The sequence below is a fragment of the Ctenopharyngodon idella genome, chromosome 22 (genome assembly GCF_019924925.1).
Source record: "Ctenopharyngodon idella isolate HZGC_01 chromosome 22, HZGC01, whole genome shotgun sequence".
NCBI classification, from domain to species: domain Eukaryota; kingdom Metazoa; phylum Chordata; class Actinopteri; order Cypriniformes; family Xenocyprididae; genus Ctenopharyngodon; species Ctenopharyngodon idella.
The window spans coordinates 26,867,249-26,890,574 of NC_067241.1; the positions used below are offsets into that span (position 1 = coordinate 26,867,249).

Sequence of the window (23,326 nt, forward strand, 5' to 3'; positions counted from 1 at the left end):
TTATGCCTCATCAGTTTACCGCTTTCTCTTTGTCAGGTCAAGTCACCTATATTTATATAGCGCTTTATACAATACAGATTGTTTCAAATCAGCATTACAAGGATAAATGGGAACATAATTCAGTGATTCAAACAGAGTTAATTCTGCCGTAACGCAGCTCTCTGAGTATCATCAGTGTAACAGTGAAAACTAAAGCCATGTTTTCTAATGATATCTCCCAAGGGTAACATGTACAGGGTGAAAAGCAACGGTCCTAGTACTGAGCCTTGCAGTACTCCATATTGAACTTGATTGATATGATACCTCTTCATTTAATGCTACACATTCATAATGGTCAGATAATTATGATTTGAACCATGCTAATGCCATTCCACTAATGCCAACATCATTTCTGAGTCTATTCAAATGAATGTTGATGTCGATAGTATCAATATCTCTTGTGTGACCTTGTTTGTTTGATCTTGTATTTTTTAACTGGATCGGTCGAGCATCTCCAATGTATTTTTTTTTTTTTCCTGACCATGCTGCCAAATGTTGTTTGTGTTATTTCAGTTTTGTAAATGGAACATTAAAATCATATTTTAAAAAAATGTTTTAAAACTATTGAAATTCCTTCAAAGCCATATATAAACCTTTCTCGGCCATGAACTCCAAACCTCTAGAAAATGAGTGGATTGGCAGTGTTTCTAAAGACTTCATTTATAAATCCTTTAGGGAAGAATTTTATGCTTAGGTCTTTGATACAAGTCACACGATTCATTCACAAGCCAAACTGCACCTCCCCTTAAGGCCTTTAAATCCTAGCAAATTTGACCCAAAAAAACAAACAAACTTGGATTTGGTCACTCAGTGGTCAATTATGTAATTTCCTTTCAGAGTTCTGTCATTGGTCAATAATATTGCATATTAATTGTCTTTGACAGGCCTTCCCATCAGCACTTACGCCAAGTACTGCTACCGTAAGCTGCAAAAAGTGGCCATTACTGGGGGCAAGAAGGTAAGAGTTTTTTAATTAAACTTTTTGAAAAAGATTAATATTATTAATGTATTCATTAGTATTATTATTATCATTTTATTGATATCAGTAGATGTTGGATTTATTTAATTGTACTGCTCATTTCCCTATTTTTAGATTTAAATAACTTTTACCATCATCTTAACATTCACTTAAAGTAAATAATTAAAGACAGTAATAATAATCTATAGCAAATCTCCAAATATAAATTTTTCATACTATACACTATAATGTTGTGATGCTTACATTCATTTGTGGCATTTAAAATGGTTGATTTTAGTTTTTAGTGTTTTAATTTAGACAAAATAGTATCAAATTTTAATATTGGCCATTTATCACTTATCAGCCATAACATGAAAATAATTACCAGTTTATCATACTCTAACTAACACACATTGCTCATCAGCCCTGATCTGCATCAAACATTGTTTAATTTCACTAATGGTTCTTAATCAGTTCTTGATTGCAGCATTGACTTTAAACATGCTTACTGACTTCTAATATGGTTTAACCAGACACATAGATGTTGGATGATTCCATCATGTTAAGTCGAATGATAATTGAAAACAGTTTTTCCTGGGAGTTTTGTTTATTTGTAGATGCCAGCACTGCTGTTAGATCAAACCCAGGAGTCTCCAAATGGTCAAACGAAGCAGTATATGGCACAGCCGTCTAAAATTGGTCACATCTGCGAGCAATCACAGCACCCGGCCTTTAGGAGCACACCATGAGAATTACTAATCCACTAACCCAAACTAAGAAGAAAAGGTTACAACAACCCCCCAGGCCCTACTATAAGCCTCATCCATGAGTTAAGTCCATGCACACGCTTCACTGGTAACGGCCCTGACACTAGCAGAAGCTGTTTCCCCTCCCTATTTGTCCTTTCACCAGACCCACCCTGTAATCAGCCATCCCACCTCTGTCTCCAACGTTTTTACTGGGTGGGCTATTTTTACCCACACACTGCACAGCTACGTATTATCCCGCTCGGCGCTGTTGTTCCATATTGTGTTACAGTTTAGATGGTGTCCGTCTGTTCCACATAGTTAAGAGGGAAACAGTCTGATCAACAGATGCTTTATGCGTCAGTGGCTGGTTGACATTCAAAGCTTAATTCTGTTTTGTAAAGTTCAGCCAGTAAGGAAGATTCTGTCATCATTCATCCTCATGCTGTTTCCCCACACTTTTTTATTTTTCATGCAGTGAAAGCATATAGTGACCACAGATTGTCAAGTTCCAAAAATAACACAAAAGTTCAGCAAAAGCACTATAAAAGTAGATTATATTAAGGATGCACTGATATTAAAATTTTGCCCAATAAATGTTATGTCCGATAACCAATAAATGACCAATATTAAAATGATATAGGCCTACTATTTTGTCTAAATAAATAAAATAATAATGTATAATAAATAATTTTATTAATTTTCAAATTAAAAAAACTAAAAATCAATAATAAAACTACACATAAGTTTAGGCATCAAAACATTATAATGCATTAAAAATTAATATTCATTTTGATATTTACTAAAGATTACATTTAACAGTGTTATTAATTAAATTATTAAGGTTTTTAAAGATTTAAGTGAGAATTAGATGATGGATTTAGATTTAGATGTAAAATAAGAAAAATGAGCAGCACAATTAAATATATAATATTGGTTGATAAGAATTTTTTTTTTATCTAATATCTATAATACAGTTCAAAAGTTTGGGGTCAGTAAGGTTGTTTTTTTTTTTTTTTTTAAGAAAGAAATTAATACTTTTATTCAGCAAGGATGCATTAAATTGATCAAAAGTGACTATAAATACATTTATGATGTTACAAAAAACATCCTATTTCAAATAAATGCTGTTCTTTTGAACTATTTATTGATCAAAGAATCCTGAAAAAAAGTCAGTTTTCCATAAAAATATTAAGCAGCACGACTGTCTTCAATATTGATAATAATAAGAAATGTTTCTTGAGCATCATCATATTAGAATGATTTCTGAAGGATCATGTGACACTGAAGAGTAATGTTGCTGAAAAATCAGCTTTGATCACAGAAATAAAGTACATATATTAAAATAGAAAACAGTAGAAAGACAATATTGATTTTTTTCCATTTTTTTTTTTCAAATAAATGCAGCCTGGTTGAAGATAAGAGACTTCTTTAAAAAATATTTAAAAAATCTGACCATAAACTCTTGAATGGTAGTTTATTTAACCGCTACATTGTTCATCCCTAGTCTGTATAATTTGAGACCACTACATTTTCAGTTGTTGTTGATTGAAGTATGTACTGTGTGCCTTGTTCTGTCTCTAGGGTCTGAGGAAGCCCACTCTGGAGGAGATCGATCATGGCCGGAATGCCATCGTGACACCATCTCTTTTCGGGAGCGCTCTGGAGGAGATCATGGAGAGGCAGAGTGAGCTCTTCCCCAACAGGAAACTGCCCTGGGTGCAGGTGCAACTCTCTCAGTATGTGCTGGCCCTGGGTGGAGCCCAGACGGAGGGCATCTTCAGGTGAGACAACATATGCAGAGAATCAGGAAGGAGGGCTTATCATGGTCATATATAGCAAACTCGATTCTTGTTGGTCTAATTACTAAACCACATGGCCATTCTGAAGTATAAAGATTTTACATTCTCATTCCTTCTTTATCTGTTTTTACGACATCGCTCTTCATTCATGATAGGAGTCTGTACTATTCCTGATGCTTTTTTCTTCCCCTGTAGCCAGGATGTGTTCTCTGTTCAATAGGTTTTCTTCTTATGAATATGAGACACTTACTGTACACTCTTCAGTTGTCTTGTGTTCCCTATCAAGTCCTCATGTGTGAGGATACTTCATTGGAAAAGTGTGTGCAAGTGTGTGTACACATCTACGGATATTTCTTTAAATCCTGTGCATGACAGCTCTGTCATGCCATCATGAGTGTCAAATTGGCTCCACCTTGTGGTCAAGTGTTAAAGAACACGTTACAGCATACAACCTGATCTCTCGATGTGGCTTTTGTTTGTGCATGTCCTTATGTGGCTTTTGTTTGTGCATGTCCTTATGGTCCTGAGGATTTTAAGGTGTTCCATTTGTTATATTATGATGTAGAAGGCCACTTTATTGCTACAATGTTGTCAAAGTGTAGCGCACAAAGGCTGAGGAGAGCATTTAGGACAGGACCTTAGTGTTATTGAAGTGTTCAAACACTTATGGCAATTCAGTGAGGTAAATAACGCTTACGAACCGATGAATAAGTGTCTCACAAGCTGTTGTCTTCATCTTGTAGAGTTCCAGGGGATATTGATGAGGTGAACGCTCTCAAGCTGCAGGTGGAGCAGTGGAGAATTCCTGAAAGCCTCTCTGATCCCAATGTCCCAGGTGAGAACATCAAACATTCACACGTATGTCAATAAATACATGTGACTCAGCATTTACATAGGGAAATTGAGTGTCTGTCAGACCTTTATGATATATTAAATTAATTAACCACGATTCATTTTGTAATTACAGTCGTTTCAATGTTTTTTTTGTTTGTTTTTGTAAAAACACTGTGTTAGACAGAATAGGCCCATTATTTAATGTGTTAGTTTGGCTATTTTGGTTAGTTTTAGATTTTCAGTGTCTGTCAGACTGCTGTTCCTGGGAAATTCAGTCTACAAAACACTTGAGTCTTTCCACATATTGTTAGTGGACAAAACACTATTGGCTGTTTAGTCCTTGTCTGCTTTTTAGCATATACTGTAAATGCTAGTGTACTGCTAAAAGTTGTCAAAATAAATTAGTTAGTAGATAGTATATGCATTAAAAATGTTTAATCTTTTTCTGGAAAACTAACCAAAAAATATTGGACAAATTTTTGTCTAATCAAACAAGTGTGGTCATTTGCAGGTTGGAGTAATGGGCGTGACGAAAGGTCTTTACAATTGGTTGGGTTAGGGGTTAGTTTCTGTTGCAGGGCTTGACATTAACACCATCAAATGCAGGTGGATTTCAGCAGTGGCATGTAACGCAGTTACTCCTACTAGCCACTTTGGCGGGTTGAATTTTATGTATAATATATAAATTTTTCAGTTGTTGCCTTTTAAAAAGTCATCTGAAATAATAAACTAAGTGCAGTATTGTGTTGTCAAAAATATCGATTTTTCGATACATAATGGTACTGAAATATCTGAAACGCTTTCAATACTCATTTTCTGCAGAACAGATACATGATACCAGCTGCGATTTCTCTCTCTCATTCTCTCCGACAGTGAGTCGACACACAAACCCGCCTCCCCTCACTCACTTGTTTCATTTGCTCCGGATGAATATTGTTGCTGTTACAGGGCTTGAATTTCGGCATAGGGTTGCATGTATTGCACATAATTTTCCTCATTCCCGCAGATTTTGTGCTCACACGCAAACTGCGCACACATAAAGCCGCCTCTCAGTACTAAACTTTTTTTTCGCTGCTTATTGCACTTAAACAGTCAAATACACACAGAATAATGACAAAATGCCAGTCTTGGCGAGCATTCACGTAAACACAGTCAGTTATGGTTCAAGTGAACGTAAACACGCATGTGCAACAGTATAATGGATCTGTGCGTCAGGCCTTAAAGTGACAACAGCCTAATATACCTGCTGCCAAATTATGAGATAATATTAATAATATCTATATGGCAGTTTTTATCCATGGTATCGATGCTGATATGTGCATATCTTTGTGTGAGTGTGAATATGGCTGAATGCCAATGAAAGATGAACATGCAGCACATCGATGTAACATCTCTGTCTCTTCCTCTGTGGCAGCGTCTCTGTTGAAGTTGTGGTACAGGGAGCTGGAGGAGCCGGTGATTCCTCAGAGCTTCTATACGCAGTGCATCAGTCACTATGAAGATCCTGATGCAGCCATCAGTGTGGTTCAGTCCCTCCCAGAGCTCAACAGACTCGTGCTCTGCTACTTCATCAACTTCTTACAGGTAATGCCCTGCTACATCAACACAACCCTGCAGTGTTATACAACGAATATTTCAACGCCCTGTCTTTCTCTCATCCCAGGTCTTTGCTCAGCCGGTGAACGTGAGTAGGACTAAGATGGATGTGAATAATTTGGCGATGGTCATGGCTCCAAACTGCCTGCGCTGTCAGTCTGACGATCCCCGAATCATCTTTGAAAACACGCGGAAAGAGATGTCCTTCCTCCGCATACTCATAGTCCATTTGGACACCAGCTTCATCAAGGGCTTAATCTGACAGTCACGTTTTATTCATTATTTTGTGGCATAGCTCAGAATTGAGTCATTTGAGTGAATCATCCAGGAGATGATTGGTATCAGGACATTCTTCTGCTCAGAGATCTTTCTCATCGTCAAACATCACAATATTATTTCGGACAATGCCTAAAATTCCAGCTTTGGCTCAATGTGAATCATCCTGAACTTGACTCTTATGACTCTTCTGGAAGCCAGACTCTATTTGAACTGAATCAGTTGACTGAATTTGATTCCACATCACAAAGATCACACACAGGGTTGTTGTCACACATTGAAACAAAACCAATGCATGACCTTTGTCTTCTCTTGGTCTTTTATATTGATTAGCAGGGAAATGCATCCTTTGGACAATCTTAATCGTAATAACACACATGCAATATGATCTGCAGTGTATTTTCTTAATTTAATATGGTATGAGTGTTCTGATTATTTAATATCAAAGGTTTGTAAGCTCAAGTATGAGTGCAGGGAGAATTACTGGCTTCAGAAAGAAGAGTTGAATATCGCAGAGCTGTGGACCACAAGGACAGCTCTGAAATACTTTGCAAAGCTTGAGGTCTGGTGCCTTAAATGGAGAGTGTTCGCTGACGTATAAGATGCATAAGTGCCCATGTACATAAACACACTCTCCATGCTTCAAATGAACGGGTTACTCGAGCAATTTTCAATCTGTCCCTCTGTAGTTTTCCCAGTTGTCCCATATGGAAATAGAAAATTAAGTTTCCAGATGTGTGTTTTCTACATCAGTGATGATTAAGCACAACGAAACAGTAGCAAACTGAACCAGGAACCAGATCGGAAGATCTGCTACAGGTCTCACAACTCTCACAGAAATAGCTGCTGCTCATTGGCCCGCTGAAAGTCGACTAGGTTTCAGTTGTCCCAGCAGCTCCAACATCAACAGATGGACAAGAATTTTGTGTTCAGATTTGCCCAGGTTGAATAAATGGTTTTAGAAGAGAGTTAGACCAGAAACATACTCTACACAAGCATGGTCAACACGTGTGCAGTCGCGTCGTTCATGCAGTATACTTAAATCCAAAGTGCAATTTCTGTGCCACTAACATCACCAAATGCAATTACAAATATACTAATGACTGTTTTTATCAGTTACTTTTTCCCTAAACACTTCTGCTATTGGTCAGCCAAACAGATAGCCCCGCCCCAAACTCACGCCATTGGTTGAGCTGTTGCCATGTCAGGCTAGTAGTCTAAACACCCAAACAAAATGTTTACACTTCAATTGTCACTGAATTAAGCTGGGAACATAGACTGTAAAAAAAGATGGACGACACACCTTCACTTTCTTCCATTGTAGTAAATGAAGCCGCCAGTGTGCCAATATTGTGCTGACATCTTGAGTCTCGAGTCTGTGCATAGTGAACTTGTAGCCCGAGTCTAAACAGTAGTGAGCGCGAAGTGGAGCTGCGATATCGGTTAATACTGCAGAACTGTGAAATAAACAGTTCTGGAAATGTGAAGCTTTAAGAAAACTTTAATTTTTAATCTCAAAAAAAAAAAAGGTCTGTTGGTGCTTCAGTGACTACTCAGAGAAGCTGTCAATCTCAGCTGTCAATCATGATGTCAAAACCCACGTTTTTATAGTATCAAAAAACTAAAAACAAACTTACTTAAAGAACAAATATTTTAACTAACATCAGCGTGATAAAACCGCCTAAAATGACAGAAACCATTTTTAGAAAAACAAAATTTGACTGTTTAGTTTGTCTCACGTCCCATTACGTTACATGGAGAGGGCGGGGTTTATGACCTATACTGCATCCAGCCACCTGGGGTCGCTTTGGCTTCACTTTTCAGGACTCGTGTGGCACGCTTGATTGGGGCATTGGAAAGTACTTAAACCTCAAAAAGATTACAAGGATTCTTATGTTACTGTGGCCGTAGTACATTTCATCACTCAAAAAGGCGATAGAGGCTATTTCCGAAATCGCCCACTATAGACCTCAGTCAGGGCAGTGCTATATTTAATTTTTTGACAGGAATGAAAAAACAATTGTGAAGGACAGAAGTATGGTGTGTTCAGTGGATAAACTTTCAGTAGACAAAAACTCAGTTGTGAGTTTTACATGATATAGTACCTTTATACAGTACGCACTATTGTAGAGACTGTAAGTCTATCTCACAGCCTCGTTTTCATCTGTGTAAAATTCAATGTCTGTCCTAGTTTCAGCCTCAGACGTCACGGACCGTTGGCTGAACATCTGATATATATGGCACACTTAACTGGAAACTCTTCAGGATTTTCAAATTCATCTGTTCGGTTGAATTCTACAGCATGTCCTGTGTTGTGTTCTTAACGGTCCGCATGGAAACAAAGATGCCATGATGCCAAACCCCCTTATGGAAGAAAAACGCTGTCGTGTTTACAACTGTGACAATGAATGCTTATCAGGATCAACTAAACGCTGTATTTTCAAAAGTATGTGAAGTATGTAACATTTGCAGCATAGACTCTTTAAAATACGTCCAAGAGTTTTACACACCGGTCTGGTATTGTAGAGACATCGACATTACGTTTTCACGCCCCTAAACATGATGCGGAACAAAACTAACTGTAATTGGTTGCTTTACATGTCAGTCAGACGGCCTCTGGGCGGTCCTTGGCAATTGTAAGCTGCGATGGAGTCCAGAGCTTCTGCCGTCAGTATCGAGGTCTGGCTATGCGAAACTACATCTGCCCTCACTAAGGTCTCTACTCTCATTCACTATTCCTTACATTAGTCCAATAATATAGTTCACTTGGAGGAGTGAATGAAAAAAATGAAATGATGCAGATTCCATTTTCTGGCGCAACACTCATGTCTATAGTTTTGGACACCACTACAAATGGCTGTCCCCTCAAATAGCACAATGAGTAAGGATAAAAGGGGGTGATTTCGGACACAGACAGATGTTCATATGTGTGTGCCATTAAACTGACGTACTCAGAATCTCTTCAAACTTGCTGCCATGACAGTTGTTTACCTGACAGAGAATACTGACCATAGAACAAGAGCTTATGCAAATTTTGGCTATAGTGCCCCTTGTGGCAAAGCTGAGAATGCAACGAGTATTTGCGTGAAATATAAATCGAGCTTGCTTAGCTAGTAGTTTAGAAGAGTATGTTTCAGGCCTTGGCGTCATCACTGGTAACATCTGAACACATGGAAATTGAAGTCCCAATCACTTTTGTTATTGATATAATGTGTTCTGCCTGTGCTTTTGTATATAGACCCCTCATCTGATGAATAGTTTTATAAAGCTGAATAGTGAAAGTAAGTGAGCCCCAGCTCTGTTGCACTTCCCCCTCAGTTCATTTCCTCCACCTGTGGGTCTGTGAGCTCACTGAAACTCATCCTGCACTCTACTTCTCCTTAAGGATTTTTTGTCTTATTTTGTTCTATCTGTGTGAGGATGTGTGTAGGAGACAGCAGTGAATTATGACATGGATGATGTGTGTTTAAATTTGCATAGTTTCATAAAGAACTCGGAAATAAAATTTGTAAATTTGTATAATTGTACAAAAATGGCTCTTCGAGTTTCACTTCCTTGATTTGTCTGTGCCTTTCCACACACAAAATGCACAGTTTGAGGTTTAATACAAAGGGAGGGATATGCACTAGTTTTATAACCTACACTGTCACTTTATTACAAAAAAAAAAAAAAAAAAGCATGAGTCTAGACTGGATGAATAATACACTAAACCTCTCAAACAAAGGTATAGAAAAGGATCTTCTGAGCTCTCATGACCTCTTGTGGTGAAGTCAGGAGTCTCCTCCAGTAATCCTACTCTATTTTAGTATACATATACAAATATACTGTGCATAGACACACCTAAAACACAGGACAGTACAGAAACAAAATCAGGGTAACAGATATACCTAAAAAAAAAAAGGGAAGGACAAGAGAAAAAGGGGAAGTTGAATATAGAAGCACAGTTTAGTTACACTATTCTATGTGAACTGAAGAAATGCACATTTCTGTCATAATATTGAAAAAATAAACTCTGAAATCTTCACATTTGTACTCCTTTTCTTTACAGTTTGCTCAAAATAAGCCAAATTAAATGGAAAGCATTATGCAAACAACATGCCTCTATAGTGCATTATATTGGCAGTAAACTACGCTGTAGTTTTTCTTCACCATATATAATACTTTCTTTCAGGCCAAAGAACTTTGGCAATCTTATAAGAGCTCAATTTTACAGAGCCCCGCACAAGTTTTACGACATGGCATTTCAGTATGTTGTGTCTTTATCAGCTCTTACCTGTCAGTCTATTGCCCTTTTTGTCTTTGCTCGGTTTGGGTAGTCATCTAATCAGAAGCATGTATGATGTGTGTCATGGATTTTCCATGCTGCTTCAATGTCAGTTTTGATTGAACAGAGGAATATAGTAAATGATGCTCATTTTGTGTCCAGATCTAAAGAAACATGAAAAAGAGGGTACAAAATCATACAGACATTGACTTGAATACATATAGGCCTATTGAACATATTTTAAATACTTAATTAAAGGTTGATCGACTAACACTGTGTCCCAACTCAGAGGCTGCATTCGAAGGTCGAATGTGTCACAGTGGTGTGACGAAGGCTGTTCCAATTCGAAGGCTATTTCAAATGTGGCCTACAAATGTGTCCTTCGTTTCACAGCCCACGAAGGATAGAATGAGTGGATCTTTTGCAGTCTAGCTTATCCCGAGGTTCATTGCGCATCAGTGAACAATCCTCCGTAGGCCAGACCATCCCATTTAACATCGCTCAATCAGACCTTCGCGGACTTCGAAGGCATGGCCTTTGAAGTCTGCATCCTTCAAAGGATGCAGCCTCTGAATTGGGACACAACTTATGAGTGCACTTTTGGCCCTGTCCAAAATGGCACCCTAAACACTTGCAGTCTTCCTACGAGTCCACACTTAATGTCGGCTTGAAGTCTGCTGCAGAGCTTGCTTCAGTGCGAAAGTGCGCATCGAGGGCTCACATCGACCGCAAAGGGGGCGCTCACGAATACCCTTCTGAAACCTAAAAGGACAGCGTTCCACTCCAATTTTTCATGCCCTTCACTCGCTAACTTCCCTCCGTCTCGTGGACTCGGATGTGCATCATTGCTTACGCTGCACGAGTGCCCACTACTGGCGGAACTCGTGCATAAGGTTTAAATGAAACGCACTAAGCCCTTGATCACTTGGAATCCAGTATGGAGCTGATTTATTATTTAAACCCCTTTTCTACTTATGAATTCGTTTTATGCACCATTCTATATGCTTATAAATTGTTGGAGAAAATATATAAAATCCTATAGGTATATGAGCTGGTGGAGAAAAATAAAATTACACAAATGAAACAAAATATCATAGTATAAGCTTTGACTGTGAACATAAGGTAGCTACAAGTATTATGCGATTGAATCTCAACATAATTAATATATTATAGACTATTATGCGATTAATTCTCAAAATAATTAATATATCTTAAACTTCAGTCAAGCGCGATCTGCTGTGACGTCACAATCAAGTTGAATTGTGGGATATAGAGCTGCTTGAAGTGTACATCAGAGTAAGACTCACTCCCTCAGTCAAAATCGAGGGGACGAGGGTCTGTCCATATAAACTTCCCTCGTCCATTCACGAAGTGGAACACACTTAAAAATGGCGGCAGGGATTCCCCTGAGGGGAAGTGTTTAGGGAAGTTCGCGAGTGCGTGTCTAAAAGTGGAGTGGAACGCAGCCTGGGACACCATTGTACTGTACAGGTAAGTCCACTAGACCGCAAGTGCATATGAAATGTGTAATTTGGGACAAGGCCTTAGTTGTGTTGATATGTCAGGCGTGTTATAATGACATCTAGTGGTGAAAAGCAACACCACAACAAGTTTCAGTTACTGTCTGACGCCTTTGCTGAAATGCTCTGTATGTTTATATAGTTCATGAGTGAAAGTGGCCAATAACAGGGGTTACTGAGATAAAGTAATTAGTATTTAGCTGATCGTTGATCTCAAAATGTCTTAAGATGATGAATGGATTTATATGAATAACAAAACAGTGAACGCTGGGGAGGAAGGCTAATTATTATTAATTATAGCACAAAAATGTAAAATCATGTAAAATATAAACTATCAAAATAAAACACTTACTAAAAAGATTAAATAAACGTATTTGTTTACCTGCATATCTTTAACTGACATCAGAGGACCATGCGCATGCAAAGTGAAATAGATATTATATGACTGGAGTAAAATCTTTTTTTTTTTTTTTAAATGATTGAAATATTGTCACGTGAAGCTAGTTGTTACAAGAATTGTATCTGAGTAACTATAAGGTTTAAATTCAAAATTTCAGGTATAGAAATGCTTGCCCGTTTGTAAGAATGTTGTTTTTAAACACCTAGTTCAGTTCAAAACTTTAATTAAAGTAAAATAATTATTTATAAATTCTGAAATCTGTCCCCTGCATATTTTACTAAAAAAAGGTGTTTAATGACGGTGTCAATTTACCCCACTTATATAGTGACAAAATAAATTTTCAAAGACATAAAAATAAATAAAAACAAAAATTGTTTTTCTATTACTTTTGTTCGTTGCAATTCACCTATATACTGTGACCAAGATAACATCTAATTTGAGATGTTAATACAGAGGGGGTAAATAGTAATGTTTTATATATATATATATATATATATATATATATATATAGTAGGCCTTTTTAAAGTAGTTCATAGGCTACTTTTGTATGTTTTCATCTCCAGTCTCGTGGTTACAGTACAAATGAATCTCATCATTTCACTCGTTGAGTCAGGGAGGACAGCTGCCTCTGTCTATTCTAATAACATATCTATCTTCAGAGAAGAGATAAAATGCTCTTGAGCTTAATATCACTTACAAAGATACGCCTTCTGTACCAAAGACATAAACTATCCCGTCGTTTTTGGATGGGAAGCGTGAGAAACGAAATGAACACGCATGAAAACCTCCAACAAATGAGGAAACGGGGACAGCAGGAAAAATATCCGTTCGCGCATGCGCAGACAGGCTCCACCTCGCGGACACCGGCCTTGCTGCTCGCGCCGGAGAAAACAAACTGCGTGGATGCGCTCGCTCTCAAAGCATGCGACTTAAATCACTCTCCATGCATTTGGACTTGCTTTCTTTGGTGTCGGAGTACATTTATCAGCAATAAAGGTAAACGGCGCTGTGATTACATGTTGCAAAACAATGAGCAGCTGTCTTGGTTGTTTATTTTATGTAATTGTACATTTTATAATATTTATGTGGTGATGATGCTGTTGTGTTATAACGAAACTTGTCTCCATGCATGTGTTCCCCTGTTTGATGCTAATGGGACCCATGAAATTGATTTTGTCATATAGTGCATTAATGAAAATTGTCGGCAGTTACAGACATAGTCATTAAGTAGATCGGGGTAAATGCGCATTTAGGGCTTCTTAAATAGCTGGAAGACTTTTGTTCGACTATACTTATGGTAGTCCCATGCAGCAGCAAGGAGTAGGCCGAGCGGAGGCCGCTGAGCGTCAGGGCTTGAATGACAGATGCGCGGCCCAATCAGAACGCTGGAGTCCGCGTCAGTCAGGGCTTTGAACCAATCAAATGGGTTGCTGTTGTTGCGCATCATTCTCGGCAACTGAACAATGTAATATCAAAATAGCCATTTAAAATGCCATGGTAATTATTTAAAACTTTATTTTGAGGGCTTGACTCGTTTTTGTGATATGCAGATCATTTCGCAGAGCATTTTCTATTTGTCTGCTATCTTAAACTACACAGCAGTCAGCGTCAAGTTCGCAGACAACGTTGCACCCACGTTTTTCTCGCACGAGAAGTAGAGGAAGAGTCAAATGCATGAATTCTGTGATATTTTGGTTTATATTTACCTATTCCTACCATAAAAACGTTTATCTTCAGTCTCTGTCGTTTGATGTACTGATTGTGACTTGTTATGACAGGCATGTAAAGATGAGCCGCTTGCCTGACAATGTAAACAACGAGGAGGAAACGTTTGCGCGCCATATGCGTCACGCAGCGCTCAAGCGCATGTCGATATGAGTGACCGTTAAGTGGGAGAGCTGAGGAGTTTGTAAATGCTTTGATTTAACCTAATGTGCCGGTTTCCCGCGATTATGACGTATTGAAAATGTATGCACCCTGTAAGAACATGTCTGTCCACGAGGACGGACACGAGCCCGGCGCTTGCGCGCGCAGCACTGGGGGGTTGGATAAGCACGCGAGTCAGTTATGAAACTTATCCGACGCCTTTGATGACGCGCTTTCATGTGATGATGATGAAGACCTTTTTTTTTGATAAACAACGATGGGTTTCAGTGTGAATGATGTCAGTCTTTCCTATTTGATTTAATAAGGGTAATAATGTATTAGGGTCTATGGTGCTCAAAGTTTCCTTTCCTTTTTCCACTCTTCATTCTGGCAAAATTATATCATTTAGATTTTAACGTTTTCCCAATACTCTACCAACCTTGGAAAAGTGCTTAAAGGGATACTCAAAAATGAGAATTATTTCATAATTTACCCTCCCTTATGTCGTTCCGTAATGCATTTTAGTTATTCCAAAATACGCTATTAACCGCCTCAGTGCTGAGATGGGGAAACAAGGTTTCGTTTTTAAAAAAAAAATGTTAATAAGAGAGATTTTGAGCCATTCCTCTTCCAGAACAGTGTCCAGGTCACTATGTGATGCTGGTGGAGGAAAACATTTTCTGACTTGCTCCTCCAAAATACCATGGGATGGCCATGGGAGATGTTCATCTTCACTTTCATGTTCAGATTCTGTCACAAGTCTTGCTGTGTGTATCAGTGCATTATCGTGCTGATACACGGCACCCCCTTCAGGGAACAATGTTTGAACCATTAGGTTCACATGGTCCTTTAGAACGGTTTGGTTGTCCTTGGCAGTGACATGCCCATCAAGCACAGTAGGGAATGCCATGATTTTGCAGCTCAAACCATTACTGATCCAACTGAGTGCTTCACTCTGGACAGCAACAATCCAGGTGTTAAAGGGTTAGTTTACCCAAAAATGAAATTTCTGTCATTAATTACTCACCCTCATGTCGTTCCAAAACCGTAAGAGCTTTGTTCATCTTCGGAACACAAATTAAGATATTTTTCATGAAATCCGAGTATGAGTCTGCGTAGGGTAGAGAAGAATTAGTTGAATAAAGTCGTTATTTTTTTTTTTTTCCACACAAAAACTATTCTCCTCGTTTCATAACATTAAGGTTGAACCACTGTAGTCAAATGGACTATTTTAATGATGTCTTTAATACTTTCCTGAACCTCGAATGACAGTAGTGTTGTCACGGTACCAAAATTCCAGTAGTCGGTACCAATACCATAAAAAAGTTAACAGTTCTCGGTACCAATTTCGGTACCACAGCAAAATCTGTTGGAACTAATTTACTATTTTATATAGCCTGTAGTGGTTAAACGGATCCGTACGGACCAAGCCCCACAGTTCGGCACGCATGTGATTCGCGGATCAATTGCAAGTTTAACCGCAATAGAGTAAAAGGTTATCATTTGCACGTGTTTTGTCTTGCTAGTTTACACATTAAATAGATATAAAACCATTCCAGCGCTACAAGAGGTAAAAGAGGATTTAATTCGGTATCGCAAGCCACGCTGTTATCGGTGCGCACAGACGCACATACATACAAGGCTCGCGCGCACACACAGAGAGAGAGGCGCGTTACAGATAGCTCGCAAACTCCAAATTGATATCTCTTTCGCGTCCTAAATGCACTTAGATGGACACATACACGCATTATGTCAGTCAAAATACCCCTCTCGGCAAGTATTCTCGTAAACACATTCGGTTATGTCTTAATTGAACAAGGTGAGAATTCGGACGTGTATCTATTGGATGTGTGCGTGCATGGAGTCTGAAAGTGACAGCAACCTATAAATAGCTGCTGTTGTCTGTCATGTAAATCAAACAGCAAAACACAGCTTTAAGAAAGATTAATCTATATTAAATTTATACAGTGAACAGTGTCGTTTTACATTTAATTACTACATTTCTGTTCACGAAAATTAATACTACAGTTAGACCTTATACTTTATTTGTAACTTTATGATGTATTTATCTATGCTTGTAATTGGTGTACAGTATTTGTTCTTCCTACAGTCTGTTCACTTGCCTTTAATAATGTATTAGTTAGGCTAGTAGTTTCTGCTGTGGAATCGAAGTAGTTAAAGTGGGCTAAGTAATAAATGGAAAGTTACCCCCCAATTTTTATTTTTTTTGTGCTGATCCGAAAAATGATCCGATCCGTGATTTAATAACCGTGATATGATCTGAACTGTGAGTTTTGTGATCCATTGAACCACTAATAGCCTGTTTTAAAAACTTATTAAATATGATGGTAATCATACATATAAATATTTGAAGCGTGTGTGTATGTTTGTGGGTGTATATATACCTCAATGAAATAAATTTTGAAATATATATGTATAAAAAATGCTCAAACATCTATTTTGTAACAGACGTGCGTGTTTATTTTAGCTATTCTGTCAGTGAAACGACACACTACAGCCAGTAAAACTATGAAATAAGTATCAGTAAATAATGGTAACCTAAATAATAAGAAAGTTAAATATTATTTAAAAAAAAAAAAAATTAGTTTTTTACTTCCACACAAAGATGCGTCATATAGCCTACCGCTCTGCGTTTTGAGAGGGATGTGGGACACAAGCAGGAAGAGACCATTTCTCTTTAATAATATCTTCATGTTATCTCCTGATGTTACAAGCAGCTGACACTTGTAAAAGGTCTGAAGAGCTAGTTTTATCTTCCACTATACGAATAAACTCGACGCGCCTTATAAAGTCTAATAACAAGCGCAAACTGTGTTAAATAGAAATTGACGTGCAAGCAAAAAGGTTTCTGTCCTACAGTGTTTTTTCTACTTGACCACAGTAAAGAATATAAAAATAATAGGCCTAATTAAAAGCGAACGAAAGAAAGAAACGTTTATAATCCCCTGCGTGAGTGAAGATTTGGGAAAAGAAACACAGATTCCATGTTCAGTGGAATAACTAATGGAATATTGTTAATTTCTCTGCTAATCGGGTGACCAGATCGCGATTCACAAAACAGAATACAGAGCCAACAAAGCTTAAATTTATGGACTCACGTACCTCTCTCATTCGGCATGAACCAAAATGTTTCCATGGCTGCGATGTCACAATTAATTGCTAACCTATTATTTCTTTTGTAAACAAAGCTTTGTGCTTCACTCGTGTCATATTCACGTAAATACTGCCACAGTCCTATCAGTGGGTACCGAATATACCCAGATTCTCTGTACTCCCGGTGCTACAGAAATGCTGGTATCGTCACATTTTCAAAATTTCAGTACCGACTTGGTACCGAAGTACCGGTACTTTTGACAACACTACTCCACACTGTAACTCAGTGAAGGTGGACTCATGGAGACTGGCTAGGCCACTCCATGACCTCAATGTGCTTCTTCTTGAGCCACTCCTTTGTTGCCTTGGTAGTATATTTTGGGTCATTGTCATGCTGGAAGACCCATCATCCACGACCCATCTTCAGTGTTCTGGCTGAAGGAAGGAGATTCTCTTCCAAGATTTTATGGTACATGACCCCGTTCATCGGCCCTTCAATGCGGCAAAGTCGTCCTGTACCCTTAGCAGAGAAACAGCCCCAGAGCATAATGTTTCTACCTCCATGCTTGACTGTAGGGATGGTGTTCTTGGGGTCATAGTCAGCATTTCTCTCCCTCCAAACATGGCGAGTTAAGTTGATGCCAAAGAGCTCAATTTTGGTCTCATCTGACCACAGCACTTTCTCCCAAGCCTTCTCTGAATTATTTAGATGTTCATTGGTAAACTTCAGACGGGCCTGTACATGTGCCTTCTTGAGTAGGGGGACCTTGCGGGCACTGCAGCCAGGATTTTAATCCATTGTGGCGTAGTGTGTTACCAATGGTTTTCTTGGTGACTGTAGTCCCAACAGCCTTGAGATCATTTACAAGCTCCTCCTGTGAAATTCTGGGCTGACCCCTCACCTTTCTCATCATTATCCTTACCCCATGAGACGAGATCTTGCATGGAGCTCCAGACCGAGGGTGATTGATGGTTATTTTGTATTTCTTCCATTTCCGAATAATCGCACCAACAGTTGTCTCCTTTTCACCAAGCTTCTTGTAGCCCATTCCAGCCTTGTGCAGGTCTACAGTCTTGTCCCTGATGTCCTTTGACAGCTCTTTGGTCTTGCCCATGGTGGTGGAGAGGTTTGAATGGAAGATACAGATTCTTTGGACAGGTGTCTTTTATATACATAACGTGCTGACGTTAGGAGTACTTTCTTAAAGTGACGGGACTAATCTGTGTTCCACATGGGCACATAAACAATCTGTAGGAGGCAGAATTCTTGCTGGTTGGTAGGGGATCAAATACTTATTTCACTCGATCAAATGCTAATCAATTTATAACCTTTATATAATGTGTTTTTTCTGGATTTTTTTGGTTGATATTCTGTCTCTATCCATTAAAATAAACCTACCATAAAAATGATAGACTCCTCATTTCTTTGTAATTGGTCAAACTTACAAAATCAGCAGAGGATCAAATAATTATTTTTCTCCACCGTATAGGCGTGAAACCTTCAACAACTATATTTGCCAGTGTTTCAGTTTCATTGCCCAACCCCTGTATGTCAACATTCAATATGACTAATATTGGCCCCTTAGTATTAAAGGGTTAGTTCACCCAAAAATGAAAATTCTGTCATTTATTACTCACCTCGCCTCGTGTCGTTCCACATTCGTAATACCTTAGTTCATCTTCAGAACACAAATCGCGATCTTTTTGATGAAGTCTGAGAGCTTTCTGTCCCTCCATAGAGATCCAATGCAATGACCACTTTGAAGGTCCAGAAAGGTAGGAATGACATCATTAAAGTAGTCCACGTGACTCCAGTGGCTTAAACTCGATTTTATGAAGTGACGTGAGTGCTTTGTTTGCGCAAAAAAACATAATTGACCACTTTACTTACAAAAACATTGATCTGCAACGTGCGTTCACAAGAGCTTCAAGACGCATGCGTGTTGTGTTCAGACTCGCGCGTCAACTCAAGCGTCGCGACGCATGCGCTTTGGATAATATTATTTTGTAAATAAAGTGTTAAATAACGTTTTTTTTTTGTTTTGTTTGTTTGCACAAACAAAGCACTCGCATCGCTTCATAAAACTGAATTTAAGTCACTGGAGTCACATGGAGTACTTTAATGATGTCATTCCTACCTTTCTGGACCTTGGATTAGTTGCGTTGGATCTCTATGGAGAGACAGAAAGCTCTCAGACTTCATCAAAAAGATCTTAATTTGTGTTCTGAAGATGAACGAAGGTCTTACGGATGTGGAACAACATGATGGTGAGTAATTAATGACAGAATTTTCATTTTTGGGTGAACTAACCCTTTAAAATGTCCAAGTATGTTTTATTGTTTGTTTGTTTTGTAAGTAACATTATAAAATGACAAATATATGAATATATTTCTTGTCAAAATATGGGATCATACAAAAATAAGTAGTGAGTAATGTTGTTGAACAACAATTATGTAATTACTTTCTGGAGCTGCTAATACACTATTATTATTATTATTATTATTATTATTATTATCTAATTATGTCAACATTCAATATGACTAATATTGGCCCCTTAGTATTAAAATATGTCCAAGTATGTTTTTGTTATTATTTTGTAATAGTAAAGTTTAAAAAAAAAAGACACATGAATATATTTCTTGTAAAATATGGGATCAAATAAAAAATGTTCAACGTATAACTGTTGCCATGCACTAAAGATCTTAAATGTCTAGTATACTTCTGGTTTGAATGAGGCAGTGAAGTATCTCCTTTAATTCCTCTCTATTTATTTCTACATGATCTTTTTTTCCCTCTTCTGTGGTCAGTTGTCTGTGTTCTGGTTTGTTTATGACATGTTATGTAGTCTCACAGTGATGTAATGAGCTCTTCGATGGACAGTCAGTAATCGGTTAGACCCATTATTAAGAGTTCTATGCATCTGTGCATAATGACTGTTTACAATTCTGCTGTTTATTGTGTGGTATGAGATTAAAAATAAAAAAAATTGACAATTAGAAAGCTGACACTTTTTCATATCAAAAATAATCTGCTCTGTCTTGTCTGTTGGCTCGTTGTCGGCGTGTTCTTTGATCCGCGATATATTTTTACTGCGTGAGGATATAGACGTGTGGCTTGAGAGCGTGAGAACAGTGTCAGTGTCAAAAGTCTCATGCTGAATGTGTGAAAGTTGGCAGTCTTGGACATTTGTGATATTATGATAATTTCGATATATTGTGCAAGCCCTACTCAGTGGTTGTATGGTTCATGAATAATTGATTTAAAGTCATTTATTTTCAATGCATTGTTTAGTTTTGATCAACTCTTTAAAAAAATACACAAGCAGGAATGTAGAATAATAAAATATCCAGTGCTTAAACTGACCATGGAATCAAAATGCACAATTCTTTTATGGAATATTGTAGAGTTACACGATTAATCTCATTCCTAAATGACAACAATTCACCATGCCTGTGTCTATTAAAGCTTTGACAAAAGCACACCGGAGAGAGCAGCTTTCATGTATAGGTATGAAACCGCTTTACAAACTGTCTTTTCAACTACACAGTTTTGTTATTTCTGTGTTACAAATATTTATATTATCATAGAAGAACTGGGATAAAAGTTTAGAGTTTGTATATCAACACTGATGTCTACTGAAGTGATCAAAATAGAGCAAATCACCTTTTGAAAGTAACACGGTGCTTCAAATAATGATTGTATCGACTACATCGTTACGCCACTAGGTGGAGACAAGTGACTGTTGTGTATTTGTCCTTGAATCATTCAAGAGATTGATTCGTTCAAAAGCGCTGATTCATCCAGTAATGAAACAAGTGAAGTATTGTTAATAATTCATTCAGATTTATTAAATATTTGAAATAGACTGCAGCAATTAACATTTTGTAATAATTCCTAGTAAATTAAATGTTATTTTGTTTAGTTGTCTATTCAGAATCGTAGGAGAATCATGATCTCTGTTTGAAACAGATTGCAAAGAGAGGGTGAAACAGATTGCAAGAGCGGCCCGCCACACAGAGCAGCCTTAAATTTATCCAGAATTCGGCAGCTTTCGAATATTGCAGTATTAATTACAAATGATTTATCCGTGCACAGGTTTTTTTTTTTAAAATTCATGTGTCCTCGTTATCTTTAATCAGAATTTGCCCAAAACTTCCCTCTTACAGCAGCATCTCTTCTCTGATGCAAGGTTACTGGCTTGAGGACGGGACAACCTGTCACTCACATGAGATTGACCAATAGTAAACCACAACCATCCAATCAATTTCCCCATGGGCAAAATCAAGTCCTGCCCTACATTTTTCTTATTTGATAAGCCGTTTCACTTCACAATAGGGAAGAAAAGACTATTGCAACTTCCGTTTAATGCTGACTTTAAAAACCGCGATTAAGGGCAGAGCACAAAAGAGGAAAAATGAGGATCAATTGACAACTGAAACCTGACACAGAAAAGTTGTATGGAGGTCAAAATAAGCCCCCATATTGTAGCACATAATTTAAACAGTGCTGATGTGTGATTGATATACCATAGGCTGTAGTATGACTCTTCATTTATGAGCACCTTGGTTCGGTTGTGCCACCCATGACTGTAACATCTGTTACCTGCTCTGACCTCATGATATGTTTCTCTGGTTTCATAGGTTGGTGACTGTGTGTGACCAGCATGACAAAGAGCCCTCCTCACAGGCGTGGGATCACGTTCGAGGTGGGAGCGCAGCTGGAGGCGAGGGACAGTCTAAAGAACTGGTCAGTGTCTCCCCTCTGCTTCCGTTCTTTCATCTGTTCATTCACTCGGCCTGATTGAAATTCAGATGCTTTACTGGTGCTGATACCACTAGTTGTATTGCATTCCAAGATTTTGAAAAAGTTATAATTTGCCAACCCGGACAAATCTGAAAATCAGCATTTTTACTCTTCTGTGCTTTACTATTTGTGCTAGGAAGACACTAGGAAGCCAGGGGTTGCTACTAGTGTAAATCACAAACCAAGGATCTCTTTCATGCATTATATTTTAGCTATTAGTAGTGCTGGGCGGTATACCGGTTCATATGGTTTACCATATTTTTCAAAAACCTCCATACAGGTGCGTAGCTGAAACAGCTGCTGTCTCTATTCAGTGGCCATGAAGTGCTATGTAGAGCGTATAGAGAGCGAACTTCTATTAACTGCATACCCTTCTTAAACTAATGGAAACAACTTTATAACACAACAATAAATAACTCACAAAACGATCTCTCTTTAATACTGCACATATCATGTAAAGCCATATGATTTCTGCGATGCAGAAAACACGGATGAAATCATGGAATCCAGTCACAAATAGAACTTACTGTATGAAGCGGAGCGTCACAGAATTTGGCAATTTTTGGACGAATGAATCCAAAGTAAGGCTGTACAATGAATCAGATATCGATACGGACTAGTGTCTGTGAATATTAAAGCTAAAAAAGACTACTATTGAAATTTGAAGTCTGTATGAATGAGCGCCGCATTTTCGTCTACTACTACACATACCGAAGCACCCGTGATGCTTGCGATGATTTCAGTGTCTGCTGTCTCACTCACTATAGATGAACTTCATCTGCAGAGCTGCTCTTAGAGTCACTTTAAGAACATCTCACTGTTTAATTTGATAAAACTATCGACATTTGTCTGATCTTATACACAGAAAGTCAAAGGTCTTCACGACCCTGTCAAAATAAAAGTTCGGTATAACTTGAAATAACAGAAATATACTATTGTACAATCGAGTGTAGTTTGATTAGTAGAGATAATAATAATAATAATCATCATAATAATAATAAAACTGTTTATTAAAACACAAACTTCAAGGTCTTAATTGAAATTACAGAAATTGCACAGTAAAAATATAGCTTATTAATTAATATTATTAATTTAATTAAATAATTA

At 37.9% G+C, this 23,326-nt stretch overlaps 2 protein-coding genes and 1 long non-coding RNA gene across 9 annotated transcripts in view; 2 read left to right on the forward strand and 1 right to left on the reverse strand.

Annotated features, from left to right (window-relative positions):
- The window catches only part of arhgap46b (Rho GTPase activating protein 46b), a 90,640-nt gene extending 80,856 nt beyond the window's left edge, over window positions 1-9,784 (forward strand). For all 5 annotated transcript variants that reach the window (XM_051880757.1, XM_051880759.1, XM_051880758.1 and 2 more), the window contains 5 exons: window positions 924-997; window positions 3,328-3,527; window positions 4,289-4,380; window positions 5,794-5,963; window positions 6,043-9,784. In XM_051880757.1, the coding sequence (XP_051736717.1) occupies window positions 924-997; window positions 3,328-3,527; window positions 4,289-4,380; window positions 5,794-5,963; window positions 6,043-6,237 (731 nt within the window). In that variant the 3' untranslated portion in view covers window positions 6,238-9,784. The remainder of the gene's footprint in view (window positions 1-923; window positions 998-3,327; window positions 3,528-4,288; window positions 4,381-5,793; window positions 5,964-6,042) is intronic.
- The window catches only part of LOC127505305 (uncharacterized), a 38,766-nt gene extending 25,508 nt beyond the window's left edge, over window positions 1-13,258 (reverse strand). Inside the window, exons 1-2 of the long non-coding RNA XR_007927682.1 lie at window positions 13,133-13,258; window positions 10,525-10,679 (exon numbers count right to left, since the gene is read on the reverse strand). This is a non-coding gene — a long non-coding RNA (uncharacterized LOC127505305). The remainder of the gene's footprint in view (window positions 1-10,524; window positions 10,680-13,132) is intronic.
- A 14-nt stretch (window positions 13,259-13,272) lies between these two features.
- The window catches only part of phf20b (PHD finger protein 20, b), a 28,540-nt gene continuing 18,486 nt past the window's right edge, over window positions 13,273-23,326 (forward strand). For 2 of the 3 annotated variants that reach the window (XM_051880762.1, XM_051880765.1), the window contains exons 1-2: window positions 13,273-13,431; window positions 22,057-22,162. In XM_051880762.1, coding sequence (XP_051736722.1) covers window positions 22,080-22,162 — 83 coding nt within the window. In that variant the 5' untranslated portion in view covers window positions 13,273-13,431; window positions 22,057-22,079. The remainder of the gene's footprint in view (window positions 13,432-22,056; window positions 22,163-23,326) is intronic. The other variant, XM_051880763.1, reaches the window with a different exon arrangement.